At 48.1% G+C, this 16,474-nt stretch overlaps 1 protein-coding gene across 1 annotated transcript in view; it reads right to left on the bottom strand.

Moving 5' to 3' along the window:
• The window catches only part of TNFRSF8 (TNF receptor superfamily member 8), a 38,976-nt gene extending 28,289 nt beyond the window's left edge, over window positions 1–10,687 (bottom strand). Inside the window, exons 1-2 of the mRNA XM_036824937.1 lie at window positions 10,587–10,687; window positions 2,247–2,399 (exon numbers count right to left, since the gene is read on the bottom strand). Of these exons, the coding sequence (XP_036680832.1) occupies window positions 2,247–2,334 (88 nt within the window). The 5' untranslated portion in view covers window positions 2,335–2,399; window positions 10,587–10,687. The remainder of the gene's footprint in view (window positions 1–2,246; window positions 2,400–10,586) is intronic.
• Window positions 10,688–16,474: the final 5,787 nt, after the last annotated feature.

Below are 16,474 nucleotides of genomic sequence, written 5' to 3'. Positions count from 1 at the left end.
GGAGAATTACACCTCCCAATCTCAATGTCTGTGGTAAGGGGCTGGGACCCCACTTCAGGAGTAGCCGTGGGACCAGGCTGGACCAATCAATCCATCCCATTCCTCTGGCCATGATGGACTGGTTCAGGGGTGGGCACATGACCCAAGACACGTCTATGAGATGCAATTTCAAGGTTTTATTTTGGTTGTTGAGAATGTGGGAAGGAGAAGCTGTCTTTCCACTAGGGTTGGGTAGGAAGCAAGCCAGGAGCTGCTGGTAGGTATTTTACAGACAAACCAACACATAGGGTAGTAGAGATGAGAGACGGGAAAAGACAGAGTTCCTGGATCCAGCCATGCCTTAAGCTCCACAAGGCTATCCTCAGACACTTCAGTTACATGAGCCAAAAACATTGTAACTTGCAAGCCAAAGAGTACTGGAGAATACTGGGTGGAAGCAAAAGTGGAGAAGAAAACACATAGTGCTTTCAATCAAGTGGACTTGAGTTTGGAAGTTTTGGTAGAGGAGGGTATGAGCAATGCTGACTTATCTCATCATCTGCACTGTGGTGGGGTGATAAGACCTGGGCATAAGGTTCAAACACTGGATGAGATATTCCCGGCTCTGTGGTCTTGAGCAATTAATTACCTGCCATCTCTGAACCTCAATTTCCTCACTTATAAAATGGGGCTAATACAGTCTTATGACGTCTGGAGAATTTCAGGGGAGAAAGCCTATGCAAGGTCTTAGTGTAAGGCTTAGCTATAAGCTTGATCTGAGACAGAAACTACTTTCCATTCTACAGCGGAAGAGACTGAGGTCCTGCGAGTTGCTCAGTGGGAAGTCCCACAGAGGAATCTAGAAGTTAGCCAGGCTTTGGCAGCCAAAGGTTGGAGCACTTCTAAAGCAGTGCTGTCCAATAAAATATGTCAATCACATGTCATCGTTTTAAATTTTCTAGTAGCCACATTTTAAAAAGTAAAAAAGAAACAAGTGAAATTAAGCAATACGTTTATTTAACCCAATATATCTAAAATATTATGCCAATAGGTAATCAACAAAAAAATAATTAATGAGATGTTTTACATTCTTTTCCTATACTAAGTATTTGAAATCCGGGGCATATTCTATACTGACAGCACATCTCAGGGCGACTGGCCACATTTTAAGCGTGGCCCGTGGCACCGCCTTGGGCAGCAGGTCTGGGGGCAGCAAAGAGAGGCCTCTGGCGCCACCGTGTGGCAGGTGCAGGAACACCGTCGAGAGAGCTTCGCCAGCCAGAGCTGGTCCACAGGCTGGAGCACCAGAACTCAAGGCTACTTTTCTTAGAGACGCAAGAGTTTCTGAGCTGAAAAGCCCCCACGCAAGGCCTTCTAGTCACACCTCTGCATTTTACAGATGGGAAGACTGAGGCCCAGAGAGGCCTGGGAACATGCCCCACGAGGCAAAGCTGTACAAAACCCCAGGTACCTGATGTCCAATCCAGAGCCTTTTCCACGCCACCACCTGCCCCTGCTTGTGGGTGGCGGGCTTCTGAGGGTCCCCCCGCTGAGGGTTCTGTGTGACCAGAGAGAATCCGGCCAGATTTGAACCCCACCACCCCCAGCTCTGACCTCCCTGTCACATCATTCAACACATATCTCTGAAGAGCAGATTCTGCACCGGGTGTCTGATTAGGCAGCGGGGAGATGACCGTGGCCCTCACGAAGCTACAGCCTAGGGAGGGAGACAAGCACTGACCACACCAAGACAGACACAAGTGTTCGCCTCCATGTCGAGAAGTGACCTGGGAGAGGTCGGGAGGAGATGTTTGGACAGAGAGCTGAAAGCAGAGATGACTGAGTGAACGGGGAAGGAAGGGTGTCCCAGAAAGAGCGAACAGCATGTGCGAATGCGTGGTAGAGTGAGAAGCACGGTGCATCCCTGGACCAAAATGGGAAACCAGCCCTCATCTTCCAGGAAACTCCCAGGACAGAAACTTCAGTTTTCTTTCTTGTTTATCAGGCATCAAAGAATTTCTGCCCCGATCCTCAAACCAATCCAAGACCTATTCCAGCCAGGGCGGTGCCTGGGACTCTTTCTGAGCCTGGAACCCGAGGTGCAGGGAAGGGCAGCAGGGGCCTCCGTTTGCATCCCTGGCATCATCGCGACAGGAGATGTGATCTGCCCAACAGGAAGGAGGAGGTGGGAGGTGGAGAGTCGTTGGGAGGTCTGTGGGGGGGCAGCACTGGCACAGGTCGTGGTCCTGGGCGGTGGGGATACTCACCCTGGAACTTGACAACCAACCCTGTCGGGCAGACGGAGTGAGGGAGGCAGCGGGCACAGGAGTTGATGACTGATGTGCCACAGAACATGCCAGTCCGGCACTCGCAGACGCGGGTAGAGTTCCATGAGCATGGCTTCTTCTCCACGAGGTCGTCTAAGGGACACAGAGAAGGGTCACCGGGGACAGAGGGAGGGTGAGGGAAGGGACTCAGAAAAGTCCCAGGGACAGTCCAGCACGTGAGGGAGGCATGCTGTTGGGCAGGGCAGCTGGTATGCCCAGCCCTTCCTTCCAGAATGTTCCTGACGTGAGGACTAGAGGGCAGGCGGGGTCCATGAGGCAGCCTCCACCTCCCAGCCCGCATCCCTGGAGATCACTAAAATGGTATTAAAAAGAAGTGAATGTCCCAATATTAAAATGGGCAAAAAAGACATGGAGGGGCATTAAATGCAAATTTCTCAGTGAAAGCAGCCAATTGGAAAAGCTACATACTGTGATTCCAACTACATGACTTTCGGGAAAAGACAAAACTACAGAGATGGTAAAAAGATCAGTGGTTGCCAGGGTTTGGTAGGGGGTGGGGGAGGGGAAGATGAATGGGCAGAGCACAGAAGATTTTTAAAGCAGTGAAACTATTCTGTATGGTACTGCAATAGTGGATAAATGACATTACACATTTGTCAAAAATCATAGAATATACAACACAAAGAATGACCCTTAATGTAAACTATGAACTTCAGTTAATAATGCACCAATATTGGTTCCTCAACTGTAACAAGGTACCACACTAATGCAAGATGTTAATACTGGGGGAAAGTGTGAGGAGAGCAGGCATATGGGAAATCTCTGTACTTTCTGCTCCGTTTTTCTATAAACTGAAAACTGCTCTAAAAAAAAAAGTCTATTAAGTTTTTTGCTTTTTTTTTAATGGGCAAAGGATTTAAGAAGACTTTTCTCCAGAGAAGATATATAAATGGCCAGTAAGCATATGAAAAGATGCTCAATGTCATTAGTCATCAGATCCATCTATTAGTCATCAAACCAAAACCACTATGACAGACCACGTCATATCCACTAGGGTGGATGGAATAAAAAAGACAGACAATGACAAGTGTTGGCGAGGATGTGGAGAAATTGCAATCCTCATAGAATGCTAGCGGGAATATAGAGTAGGACAGAGCTGTGGAAGGCAGTCTGGCAGTTCCTCAAAAAGTTAAACTAGATTTACTATATGATCCAGCAATTCCACTCTTAGGTGCATACCCACGACAACTGAAAACATACGTCCACACAAAAACGTGTACATGCATGTTCATTCCAGCATGATTCATAATAGCCAAAAAGTAAAAACGACACCAATGTCCATCAACTGATAAATGGATAAACAAAATGTGTTATATCCATATAACACAATATTATTCAGCCATAAAAAGGAATGAAGTACTGATACACACTACAACATGAATGAACCTTGAAAACACCATATAAAGTGAAAGAAGCCAGACACTAAAAGCCACATACTGCATGATTCCATTTATATGAAATGTCCAGAGTAGGCAAATCCATAGAGACAGAAAGTTGATTAGTGATTGCCAGGGGATGGAAGGAGGGGAGAATTGGGAGCTAAGGGGGTTTCTTTTTATTTTTTATTTTTGAGATATAGTTGATGTACAATATTATATACATTTCAGGTGTACAACACAGTATTTCACAATTTTTAAAGGTTATATTCCATTTATAGTAATTACAAGGGGTTTCTTTTGGGGGAGGTGGAAATGTTCTGGAATTAGATAGTGGTGGTGGTTGCACATTGTGAATATAATAAAACCACAGCATTGTACACTTTATTTATTTATTTATTTATTTAAAGACAATCAGATGTTTGTATTTATTTATTTATGGCTGTGTTGGGTCTTCGTTTCTGCGCAAGGGCTCTCTCTAGTTGGGGCAAGCGGGGGCCACTCTTCATCGCGTTGCGCGGGCCTCTCACTATCGTGGCCTCTCTTTTTGCGGAGCACAGGCTCCAGACGGGCAGGCTCAGTAATTGTGGCTCACAGGCCCAGTTGCTCCACGGCATGTGGGATCTTCCCAGACCAGGGCTCGAACCCGTGTCCCCTGCATTGGCAGGCAGACCCTCAACCACTGCGCCACCAGGGAAGCCCTATTTATTTACTTTTAAATAAATAAATTTATTTATTTATTTATTTTTGGCTGTGTTGGGTCTTCGTTGCTGCATGTGGGTGGGCTTTCTCTAGTTGCAGCGAGCAGGGGCTATGCGGTGCGCGGGCTTCTCATTGTCATGGCTTCTCGTTGTGGAGCACAGGCTCTAGGCACGCGGGCTTCAGTAGTTGTGGCACGTGGGCTCAGTAGTTGTGGCTCGCGGGCTCTAGAGCGCAGGCTCAGTAGTTGTGGCGCACGGGCTTAGTTGCTCCGCCGTATGTGGGATCTTCCTGGACCAGGGCTTGAACCCACGTCCCCTGCATTGGCAAGCGGATTCTTAACCACTGCGCCACCAGGGAAGTCCCACACAGCACTGTACACTTTAAATGATGAATTTTATCTTTAAAACAAAAATCACTGGTAAAAATAATAATTAAAGAATGCAAATATCCCTGGGAAACAAGAAGGGGCATTTTTGGTCAACCAGAAATGACGAAGACTTCTTCTTTTTTTTTTTTTTTTCCAAAGAGAGCGATTGCTTGAGGATAAACAGCTAGTTTTTTTTTTTAATTTATTTATTTATGGCTGTGTTGGGTCTTCGTTTCTGTGCAAGGGCTTTCTCTAGTTGTGGCAAGCGGGGGCCACTCTCCATTGCGGTGCGTGGGCCTCTCACTATCGTGGCCTCTTGTTGCGGAGCACAGGCTCCAGATGTGCAGGCTTAGTAATCGTGGCTCACGGGCCCAGCTGTTCCGTGGCATGTGGGATCTTCCCAGACCAGGGCTCGAACCCGTGTCCCCTGCATTGGCAGGCAGATTCTCAACCACTGTGCCACCAGGGAAGCCCCGAAGACGTCTTAAATATGGGGGTCAGATGGAATTGGATGGAAAGAGACCACAGCCCAAAACGTACCCCATTCGACTGATTATGCTAGGAGAGGCTCTGGGTGCTTTTCTCCAAGTGGGTGAATGGTAGGGGCAAGCGGGAGGGACTCCCACAAAGAGTGCAGCAGAAGCACCCAGGTGGGTCCCTCGCCCCACACTCCTCATCCAGTCACGCCACAGAGCTAGAAGCCAAGCGTCTCCCCAAGGATACTCGGGTGAGGTGAGCTGGGCGGCGCCCCAGGGCTGGTCAGCCGTGGGGGGAAGGAAGGGACCCTGCAGACCCAGAGGACCAGCCTCTGACACACCCCGCCCGGCACCTCCACCCCACCCGCTCATCCTCATAGTCTCCGGAGGTGGATTTCACAAGCCCCACTCGCAGACCCCCACCCTACCCCAGTCATCAGATCCCACGTGCAGAACTCGAAGTCACCAAAGACTAGAAGAAACCAGCACCAAGAAAAATCAGCCCCAAACTCAAACAGAACTAACACTCAAGAAAACAGATAAAAGAGAAAACAGAACAAGCCTGTGCAATCAGTATAATTAATATCCTCGGAGATGCAAAAGGAAATTGCAGCTATGAGAAGGAATCCCCTGGAGCACAGTGATGCGTTCCCCAAATCCTGTTTCAAATGGGCTCAGAGGAAGACTACATTTCCCAGCCTCCCTTGCAGATGGATAGGCGGTCATGTGACTTGGTTCTGGCCAATGGGGTGTGGGCAGCAATGATTAAAAGACCCTCCTACGCCTGGCTCCTAAAAGCATCTCGGGACCCTCTCCTCTCTCTTCCTTGTTGTAGTGACCCTGGTACAGCCCCTCACTCTCACCTGCAGCCTAGAAGGTGTACTGAGGAGAGAATAAAATTCTGATAATCTTCAAAAATCTGGAGACTTCACCTAAAGACAGTGGGTAGACATCCACGGAAAACTCAAGAAAAAAACACTCTGAGTAGCTGCCTGCAATGTAATATCAAAGGCCTGGGCAGAGGCAGAAAAGACTGCGTGGACTTGCCAATTCCCTAGTTGGGGGAATGAGCAGAAGCTCCAGGAGTGGGGGGCGCCCCTTTCTAGGCAGCAGGAGCTTGATAAAGACTATCTGACAGAAGAGAAGGCAGAGCCCCTGCCACCATGACAACACCCATCTCTGGCTGCTCTCTGACCCCCACCCAGGCCGCCTTCAGGCTCCTAAAATGAGTTTCAAAGGTAACAGTCAGGATTCCTCAAGAAATTAAACGTAGAATTCCCACATGATCCAGCAATTCCACTGCTGAGTGTATAAAGAATTGAGAGCAGGGACTTGAACAGCTATTTGTACAACTATGTTCATAGCAACAATATTCACAATAGCTAAAAGGTGTAAACAACCCAAGTGTCCATGGACATTAACGGATAAACAAAATGTGGTAGATCCATCCAATGGACTATCATTCAGCCTTAAGAAGGAAGGAAATTCTGATATATGCTACAACATAGATGCACCTTGAAGACATTACGCTAAGTGAAACAAGTCACAAAAGGATAAATATTGTATGATTCCACTTCTATGAACATCCTAGAGTAGTCAAATTCATAGAGACAGAGAATAGAATGGTAGTTGCCAAAGGCTTGGGGTGAGGGTGCGGGGAGCGATGAGGAACTAGTGTTTAATGGGGACAGAGTTTCAATTGGGGAAGATGAAAAAGTTCTGGAGCTGGATGATGGTGATGGTCACCCAAAAATATGAATGTACTTCATGCCGCTGAACAGTACATTTTTAAATGGTTAAAATAATAAATTTTATGTTATGTATATTTTACCACAATTTTTTTAAAAAAGGATTTCTTGGGAATTCCCGGTGGTCCAGGGATTAGGACTCGGTGCTTTCACTCCCGTGGCCCAGGTTCAATCCCTGGTTGAGGAACTAAGACCTCGCAAGCCCCACCGCACGGCCAAAAAAAAAAAAAAAATGTAACTCTGAGAGTCCCCAGTTGATGGTCTGAGCTGGGAAGACGAACTCAAGGCCAGTGAGATGGGGCAGGTTTGAAGGAGAAATCCCTCACACTGTATCAGGGACAGAGCTGCTGCCCCGGCTAAGCTCAAGCAAGAAGGAAAAATATAAGAAGGCGACAGTGCAAACATGCTATAGCAGGAAAGATGGAAGGGAGGGAGGAGGGAAGACAAGAAAAAGAGAAAGATCTAAAAAAGATAGGAATATAGTTTGCAAGGACAAAGAACCCAGTCTGCAACTAACAAGCAATCCCGGGAGTGCTTCACACTATAAAGGAACTTAATAAGAATAGTTAATTTAATAAAGGAAGAGCTCAAAAGAAAGATGATTTTTTTAAAAGGATGAGATAAGAAGGAAGACTGCAGAGCAAAAGAAAACAAACTGAGAGGCACAACACCATAATTAGAAATTCAGTAAGTGAACTACCAGTGTCCTGGGGGCCCTGTCTTGCCCTGGGCAGCAAGAAACAAAAAAGATTAGACAGAAAATTGAGTTAACGGCATGGAGAAAAGATTGAGAAAATACCAGTGAATGCAAGGTAAAAAGACAGATATTAATGCAATTAATGAAGATGATAGACAAGGGGGAAAGGCAAAGACAATCAAACATAAGAATAATTGGTATCCATCAAGTTGACACTGAGATATATCTGTTGAGCAGAGATAAAATCCATGTCAGTTCCCCTGAAATGAAGGAAGAACTAAATCTGCAGGTAGAAAAGACATACCAGATACCAGGAAGATTTGTTTCCAAACAATTAATATCAAGGCATATTCTGGTTAAGTTTTGATCCTTAAGACTAGAGAAAGAATGATTCTTGCAGTCACCTACAAAGGGGGGAAAAGAAGCTGACTGCAGACTCCTCCACAGCAATATTCATCACGAGAAGACAGTGCACCAATGCCTACCAAGTTCTAGAGAAAATATGTCCCAGGCATAATATTATACCTGCCCAAGTTGTCATTCCAGTTTAAAAGCAACAAATATTCTCAAACATGAAAAAAGTCTAGGAAGGTGCAAAGATGAGTCCTCCCTGAAAAGTCAACATGACAGTGAAACCTAACCTATCAAGAGACAAATCAAAATGAAAAATTCAGGAATGAGAAGCTGTGATAAATGGACTCATAGGGCACAATGAATGAATTTAAATAGCAAAGTAAAGCTAACATGCCAGGGGACTTAGGGCTACAGAAAAGATGATAAACATCATAGAGTATGACGAAGCAAAAATAATGTAAGCAACAAAAGTCAGGAAGAGGATGGGGAGGCCAACAAGCCATTCATTTTTCATTGCAGGGGGTCAAGCAACTCTCTGCTACCCCAAAATTGAAACAAGTAGAATATGACTCTACCAGAAGAGACAGTCATTCCTTAAATGATTCCTAACTGCTTATTGATTTTCATAACCTCTTTTGTTAATTTCAGAGGGTTTTTTTTCTTTAGGAACTACTGTCCCTTGTGATAGTTTAGCTTCTTCACTTTGGTTCCTTCTTCCTCTGATATATTTGAATAAAGTTAAATGTAATCATGTTCACGCCATAAATAGTATGATCCCATCCTCTTAAAGATTCCTTCTTTCTATGTGTGTACAGTCTGTCTGGCTACTAACCTACCCATTCTTCTCTCTATAGAGAGGGACAGAGAGGTGCCAGTCTCCCACTGATGGGGGAGGGGCAGAGTTGACTTTCTTCCTTACACTTGTGTATTGCTTGAATTTTTATGATGGATGCATATAACTTTTGTTTAATACAATGTGGTCATTAATTTACAATTTTTTGAAGATATACCAGAGAAATGCTAACATAAACAAGAATGGCAATATTAATATCAAACAAAAATGGAATTAAGGCAAACACATTATAAGAAACAGGGAGGTGTATTTCATGTTGATAAAACATCCAACCCACCAAGATAGCATGATACTCATGAACATTGTACCTAATAACATAGCTTTGACATTTATAAAGCAAAAATAGAACACAATGAAAATCTGATGAAAAACAAGCGTATTGGGAGATAGATTTTAACATGTCCATCTCAAAAACCAACCTCTGTGAAGGTGACAAAATAAATAAGGATGCATATTATTAAAATAACATAATTAACAAGCTTGATTAGATAGGTATACATGGAATTTTGTACACAACAAGCAGGATACGCATTTTTTCCCCCCAAACACACAGAACATACTAAAAAGCATGAAAATGTATTAGGCCACAAGAAATCTCAACAAATTTCCCCACCTCACCCCCAAAAAAACCCAACAAACGCGAGATAGCACACAAACCATATTCACTACCCATAATAAGAAATTAACAATGAAAGCACTTATTGAAGAAGTTCTCCTGGAAGCACTGTGCTTTTAGGGAAAGAACACAGCCCTTGGTGTCAAACCAGTAGCTAAAACTCTAGTGCTGCAAATTACCAGAACACTGTAATTTTGGAAAGGCCCTTAACCTCCCTAAACCTCAGTTTCCTCACTGTAAAGCTGGGATAAGAAAAGAATCTTCCCCTAGAGGGTTAGCAAAGATTAAACTTAATACATGGGACTTCCCTGCGGGCGCAGTGGTTAAGAATCCACCTGCCAGTGCAGGGGACACGGGTTCGAGCCCTGGTCTGGGAAGATCCCACATGCCGCAAAGCAACTAAGCCCGTGCGCCACAACTACTGAGCTTGCACTCTAGAGCCCGCGAGCCACAACTACTGAGCCCACCTGCCACAACTACTGAGCCCGCGCGCCTAGAGCCCGTGCTCCGCAACAAGAGAGGCCACCACAGTGAGAAGCCCGTGCACCGCAACGAAGAGTAGTCCCCGCTTGCCGCAACTAGAGAAAGCCCGTGCGCAGCAGCGAAGACCCAATGCAGCCAAAAAATTTAAATTAATTAATTAATTAATTATTTTTTAAAAAGTAAACTTAATACATAAGTGTGAGTCCCTCCCTTGAGGAAACATGGTAACTAAGTCTCTCTAAAAAGTATGGATGCAGGGAATTCCCTGGTGGTCCAGTGGTTAGAACTCAGCACTTTACTGCCGAGGGCCTGGGTTCAATCCCTGGTCAGGGAACTGAGATCCCACAAGCCGCATGGCGTGGCCAAAAAAGAAAAAAAAAAAAGTATGGGTGCAAAAGATCATGGCTGATATCAATTCACAAATCCAGAGGGGTAAACTGAGGCACCAGGGGGCTGATTCAGAGTACAGGCACCAAATCTTGATCCGCCCCACCTTTCAGATTCTCTGCCTCCGCTGCCTTCCCCACACCCCCGAGGCTCCCCATCCCCCCTGGAAGGAGCCCCCGGAGGAGAGACACGGCCCTTACCTCCAGAACAGCTGACACAGGCTGTGCAGCGGCCGTTTCTGTCCAAGTAGTAGTCGGGATCACACTGCTTCCTGCAGTCATCGGGCCCCTCAGGGCACAGCTCCTTCAGGGAACGCCCTGGGGAAGAGACGCAGAGAAGCTGCAGGTCAGGCCACCTCGGAGGGTCATTGCTGCTGGGGTGTGGGCAGGGCCTGCCTCAGAAAGAGGTGACTCAGAGGTGACAGAGGTGGAGAGAAATGAAGTCCTGAGGACATCATTCAAACCTGAGTTATGGCACCATGGACTACGCTGTTATTGACTCAATTATTTCCCTTTTGTCTTGTTTAGGCCTGAGTTAGGCTGCTGTTCGTTACAACCAAAGGAATCTAGACCAGCGGATCTGAACGTTTCTCGTGTCCCCTAGTCATTCTGGGGGAGCCTGCGGACCCTGCTCAGAATCACGTTTTCAAGTGCACAAAATAAAACACAGGATTACGAAGGAACCAGCGATGCTGGCATACGGTTATCAAAGCGTTAAACAAAATAATTTAAGACGTAGTACATGTGATTCATTGTAAACTCATTAAATAAGATCTAATAACTACCATAGTTTCAAAGTAGTGATAAAAATAAACAATGTCTTATGATATCTGCAGCAGTTGTAATATAATATGAGAATACATGATCTCTACTGATGGAAAATCTGCAGGTACTGCTATTACTGCTGGGCTTTGTTGCCTTAATTCATAATGGGAGGAATTCATAAAGGGAATTTCTGTTAGAGGCGAATGAAAATAAGTGAACTCAATCAGGTTCATGGCTTCCCTGAAATCTACTCACGGACCCTTGGGAGTCCATGGACCCCCAGGTAAGAGTCCCTGCTCTAGAATAACATGCAAGAACCTCTCAAAAGTACTAGCTTGATGGTACACACCCTCTAGCTCAGGAAACTTCAGTAGCTCCCCAATGGGCTTTCAGAGAGGTAAATCTGACCCACCACTCCTTGCTGAAAACTTTCAAAGACTTCTCATGGCTCCCAGGATAGAGGTCTAGGTCCTTACCATGGTCAATGCCCACTCATATACCCCTGGCTCTATTCTCTAGCCACACTGAAGTCTCCCTGTTCCCCAAGGTGGCCATGCTCCCTTCTGCCCCAGGGCCTTTGCACAAGCTGGTCCTCTGCCAGGACTGCTCTTTCCCCCCTTTCCCCTAGTAAACTCCCACTCAGCCGTCACATGATAGTCAAGGCATCACTTCCTCAGCAACTTGGACAGGACCCCTGTTATAAACCATCAGAGACCCACATACCTTGCCCTCTTACACCTAACTCTGTTGAAATTTCATATTTATTTAGAGGATAAACTTAGTGTCTGGATTTCCCACGAGTGTCAGCTCCTCAAGGATGGCTCTTCTGTGGCTGCTCGCCAATGAGTCCCTGTCACAGGGGCTGGCACGTATTTGATCAATACATGTTCTGACAAGCTAATCAATACAGACTCCTCAGCCTGGCACTCCCAGGCCTCACTCTTGTCTGCGGACTCCTGGTCTGGCATCATCGTACCTCACTTGCTTCGTGTACTCTGTACCCCAGCCAGCCTGGGTCCATCTTTTCTCTAGCACTCCTCAGATGTCCTGGAATGTTGTTATGGGTTGAATTATGCACCACCCCCCCCCCCCAAAAAAAAAGTGATGCTGAAGTCCTAACCCTCCAGTATCTCAGAATGTGATCTTATTTGAAGACAGGGCCCCTACAGAGGTCATCAAGTTAAAATGAAGTCATTAGGGTGGGCCCTCATTCTGTATGACTGGTGTCCTTAGAAAAAGGGGGAAATTTTGGATACAGAGACAGATAGGCACACAGGGAGATGCCCACGTGAAGAGTGGAGGTATGCTGCCACAAGCCAAGGAACCACCAGAAGCTGGGGGAGAGGTCAGAACCTTCCTTGGAGCCTTCAGAGGAAGCACAGCTCTGCCAACACATTGATCCTGGACTTCTAGCCTCCAGAACTGTGAGACAATGAATTGCTGGTGTTTAAGCCACTCAGTTGTGGTACTTTGTTAATGGCAGCCCAGGAAACTGATATGAGAGATACCCACTCCATCTCCATTTCCACCCCAGGGAACCCTTTGTATCTAGCCAGGTCAGGCTGAAACCACCCCACCCCCCCACCATGGAACTTTCCTGATCACCTGATCCTTTCCTGATTCCCCTCCTGGGTCCCTTTAAAATCGCCTCTCAGCACCAGGGGCTGTTCTGGAGTGAACTTTAGAAAACCCTCTGTTGCAGGAAACACACTCACAGGTTCAGAGTAACTGAGTTGGGGGTCAGTCTGACTCACTAAACTCACACTTACTGACCACCAGCTTCGCGCCAGGGACTGATTTATTTTTATTTATTTATTTGGCCATGCTGCAGCATGTGGGATCTTAGTTCCCCGACCAGGGACCGAACCCATGCCCCCTGCAGTGGAAGCGCAGTGTCCTAACCACTGGACCACCAGGGAGGCCCCCAAGCACTGATTTAGAGATTGAAGGTGAGGTCCCTGCCCTCATGGAACTGACACTCTAGCCTGGGGAAGAGACAGCACGTAAAGAAAGAAATTAGCGGGACTTCCCTGGTGGTCCGGTGACTAAGAGTCCGTGCTCCCAATGCAGGGGACCCGGGGTTCGATCCCTGGTCAGGGAACTAGATCCCACATGCCGCAGCTAAGAGTTCGCATGCCGCAACTAAAACCAGATCCCGCGTGCGGCAACTAAGATCCAACGCAGCCAAATAAATAAATATTAAAAAAAAAAGAAATTAGCAAGTGGGTTCAGACTTCAGAGACAGATTCTGAAGAACATACAGCAGGAGCTCAGGAAGAGGAAAGCAGTGGGGAGTGGAGTGACAGCCTGAGACAGCGGGGGATGGGGTGGGCCTACTGAGTCCCAAAGGACTGAAGGACGCAGCTGTGCAGGGGGCGGGGTGGGGGTGGGCTGGGAGCATTCCAGGCAGAGGTAACGGCCAGTGCAAAGGCCCTGCGGGAGGAACAGGCATGGCTTGTGCAGAGGACAGAGAGTCCACGGGCCCTGGAGCAGAGGGGGCAGAAAAATGATGAGTGTTTATTGATTGCTAGTTTCTTCTTTTCCCATCTTTCACGTAGATCTTCTCCCCCAGGCACCACTTTCAGAATCAGAAACCAAATGGTTAAGAAAGCCTCAGGAGTTGTGCTGGTTCTGAGAATTGGTTCCCAAGTGTCCCTCTGTCCTGACCCTCCCAGTCTCCGATCGGCGCCTTTCTGACTCCAGATGTTCTCACAGTTTGTCCTTACTTTCCGGTCACCACCTCTCACCTCTGCCTCAGCATCAGGCAAGCCGGAGCCAGCTGCTTTGGCCCCCGACACTCCCACGGGCAGAACTGCTCTTCGCTGAGTCTGGGCCGCCAGCCCCTCCGCCCTGCCTTTCCCCAACCCCCTTCACCCCTTTTGCTTCCGCCAAATGGAGCCCCTCCCAGGTCTTGAATGCCCATCCTTGCCCACTCCAGGCCTTGGCATATTCTGTGTCCTCTAACCAGAGCACACCCCCTCCCCACCTTGGCCTGGCCAACTCCTGCTTGTCCTCAGGATGCCTTTGGATGCCACCTCCTCAAGGAAGTCTCCCCTGCATTTTCCAACAAGGTCAGGTCCCCCAGGAGTGTGTTCTCATGGTTCCCAGATGCTCACCGCCTGTTGCAGCAGACGTATTTTGGAAGGACTCTTCAGCCCACAGGCTGCCCTTCTTGGAGAACTGCCCTCATTCCCCCCGCCCCCGCCCCACTAGCAGTGGTCCAGGGCAGTCCTCGCCTCGGGGAACCAGAGCAGAGGTGGACATCTGGACTTTTCTGAGCCATCAGATGCTTTCTTCTTGTGCTTTGGAATTGGGGCTGAAAGATGTTTGTCAAGTGTCCCCCCCGTTGCCCTGAAGAAGAAGTGCAGATGGGGAGGGAACTGTGGACCAGCCAAGCTCAGCCGGAGCAGGGAGGGCAGGCGAGGCCTCCTCCTCCTCCTTGGAGAAACCCTCAGCTCCCCCAGGACAAGATGGGGTACACCCGCCTGGCCCCAAACAAACCGTGCTCTCTGCCTAACACCGGGCCTGGGCTTCACATCATCCCCCCACGCCTGCGGGGGAGACCCCGCCTATGGGGGGTGAGTCTGGGCACAAAAGGGAGGGTGATCCAGGAAGCAGGGTGCAGAATAGGAAGGGGTGTAGCCCGCACACAGGCTCTTCACTGATATGCCCTGCTGCCTCCCCAGATGCAATGCCTCGGGGTCAGTACCAAATAAGAGTGAAGGGCTCAGGATTCTGCTTAGACAGCCATGTTTGAGCCCCACCCGAGCCACTTACTAGCCTGTGACCATGGGCAAATCCCTGAACCCCGCCGTGGGCAAGTTTCCTCTTTGGGTTTCCTATCAGGGCTCAATGAGCTAAGATAGTTACAGGGCTCAGCACTGTGGCTGGCGTGGCACATGCTCCACCAATGATAACCACTGCTGTCGTTATGAGTCAGTAAGTGAGCTCCCCGTCACTGGGGGGTGTGGAAGCAGAGGGCTGGGGATCAACTGCTGAGGATGCTAGAAAGGGCATAACAGGCCTGGGTGGGAGGAGGGATCTGATGACATCTTAATTTCTCAATCTCAAAGGTCTCCCCGTTTCCTTCCTCCACCAACCTGCCCCCGTACACAGCTGAGTGCTGATTGCAGGCAGCGTTGCAAAATGTCAGAAATTTCCCCGACAGACAGAGGAAGGGGTTTTTGTGGGTTTTTCGTTTTTCCTCTCTTGCATGCCCGGAAGCACAGGGTCAATAAAACTCCAGCAAAATGCCCCGCCCACCACACCAGCATGGGGCTCTCGGCCACCCCCAGTCACTGGGCCTTGGAGAGGGAACACGTGGGGAAAGGGAGCCCCCTTTTCCCAAGTTACAGCATCTAAGTGGAGGGAGCCTGAGGCTGGGATGTCACCCTCTCTCTCCCCACCCACACCCCATCAAGCCCTGCCAGGCTGGCATCAAGGGGGGCTGGGGGGCATGGGAAGAAAGTGTCTGTCTTTCTCCCTGCGGCTGGGATTGCAGGTCCTATGGAAAGTCACAGAGCCCTGTGGGCCACACCACTCAGGAACCCTGACCACTGCTCTCCTGGGGAGATGGGGTGCTGTTGAAGCCCCGAGTCTGCGGTATTTTGTTATGGCAGCCGGAGCAGACTGAGACAGATGGGTAGATGTATGGGGGATGGGTGGCAGAAAGAAAGGGAAGGGGGATGGGAGGAGGGAGGAGGGAGGGATGGATAGGTTAGTGAGTGGGTGAAAGAAGAGCTAGGTAGACAGGCAGGTACGTGGGTGGGTGGGTATGTGGGTGGCCGGCCCTTAAGGCACTAAAGTCCCAAGCACTAAAAAAGCATGGGAACCCATCTGTTATATACTTCAAATCCAACACTAAACCAGAAAATAAAAGCGAGACAGTCCAATGAAGTTCTACTTTTTCCCCTACAATGACTTCTTACAATCATTTTTGGAAATAAAAAATACCAAATTCTTTCCCAAAATATTTCTCTTGGTCCTTGGTGGCCTGAGCACGGGCTGGGTCTGCGCTCATAGTGGAGCAAAGAGGCTGCAGGTCTAGGAACAGACTGACCAGTCTGTTCCTAGACCAGCTCGGGCCACATACCCTTGGTGATCTTGTACATGGTGGCCTGTCGCCATCCTCCAGACAGCAATGCTGGGCCCTCTACCTGTCCTGAAGACCCTTGCCCACTTCCAGTGGCTTGCTGTCCTCAAAGCGAGAGGCAGTTATGATGAGCCCATAGGTGCAGTCCTCCCTCACACCCTCTGCTGACATAACTAATATCTTTCCTCCCCCATGAGTCCCTGTTCCCCGAGGTCAGAGACCGCAGCTGAGC

This window comes from Balaenoptera musculus, chromosome 1, assembly GCF_009873245.2.
Source record: "Balaenoptera musculus isolate JJ_BM4_2016_0621 chromosome 1, mBalMus1.pri.v3, whole genome shotgun sequence".
Classification (NCBI taxonomy): Eukaryota; Metazoa; Chordata; class Mammalia; order Artiodactyla; family Balaenopteridae; genus Balaenoptera; species Balaenoptera musculus.
The sequence above is the reverse complement of the archived record's forward strand: the minus strand, read 5'-3'. Positions and strand labels throughout refer to the sequence as shown.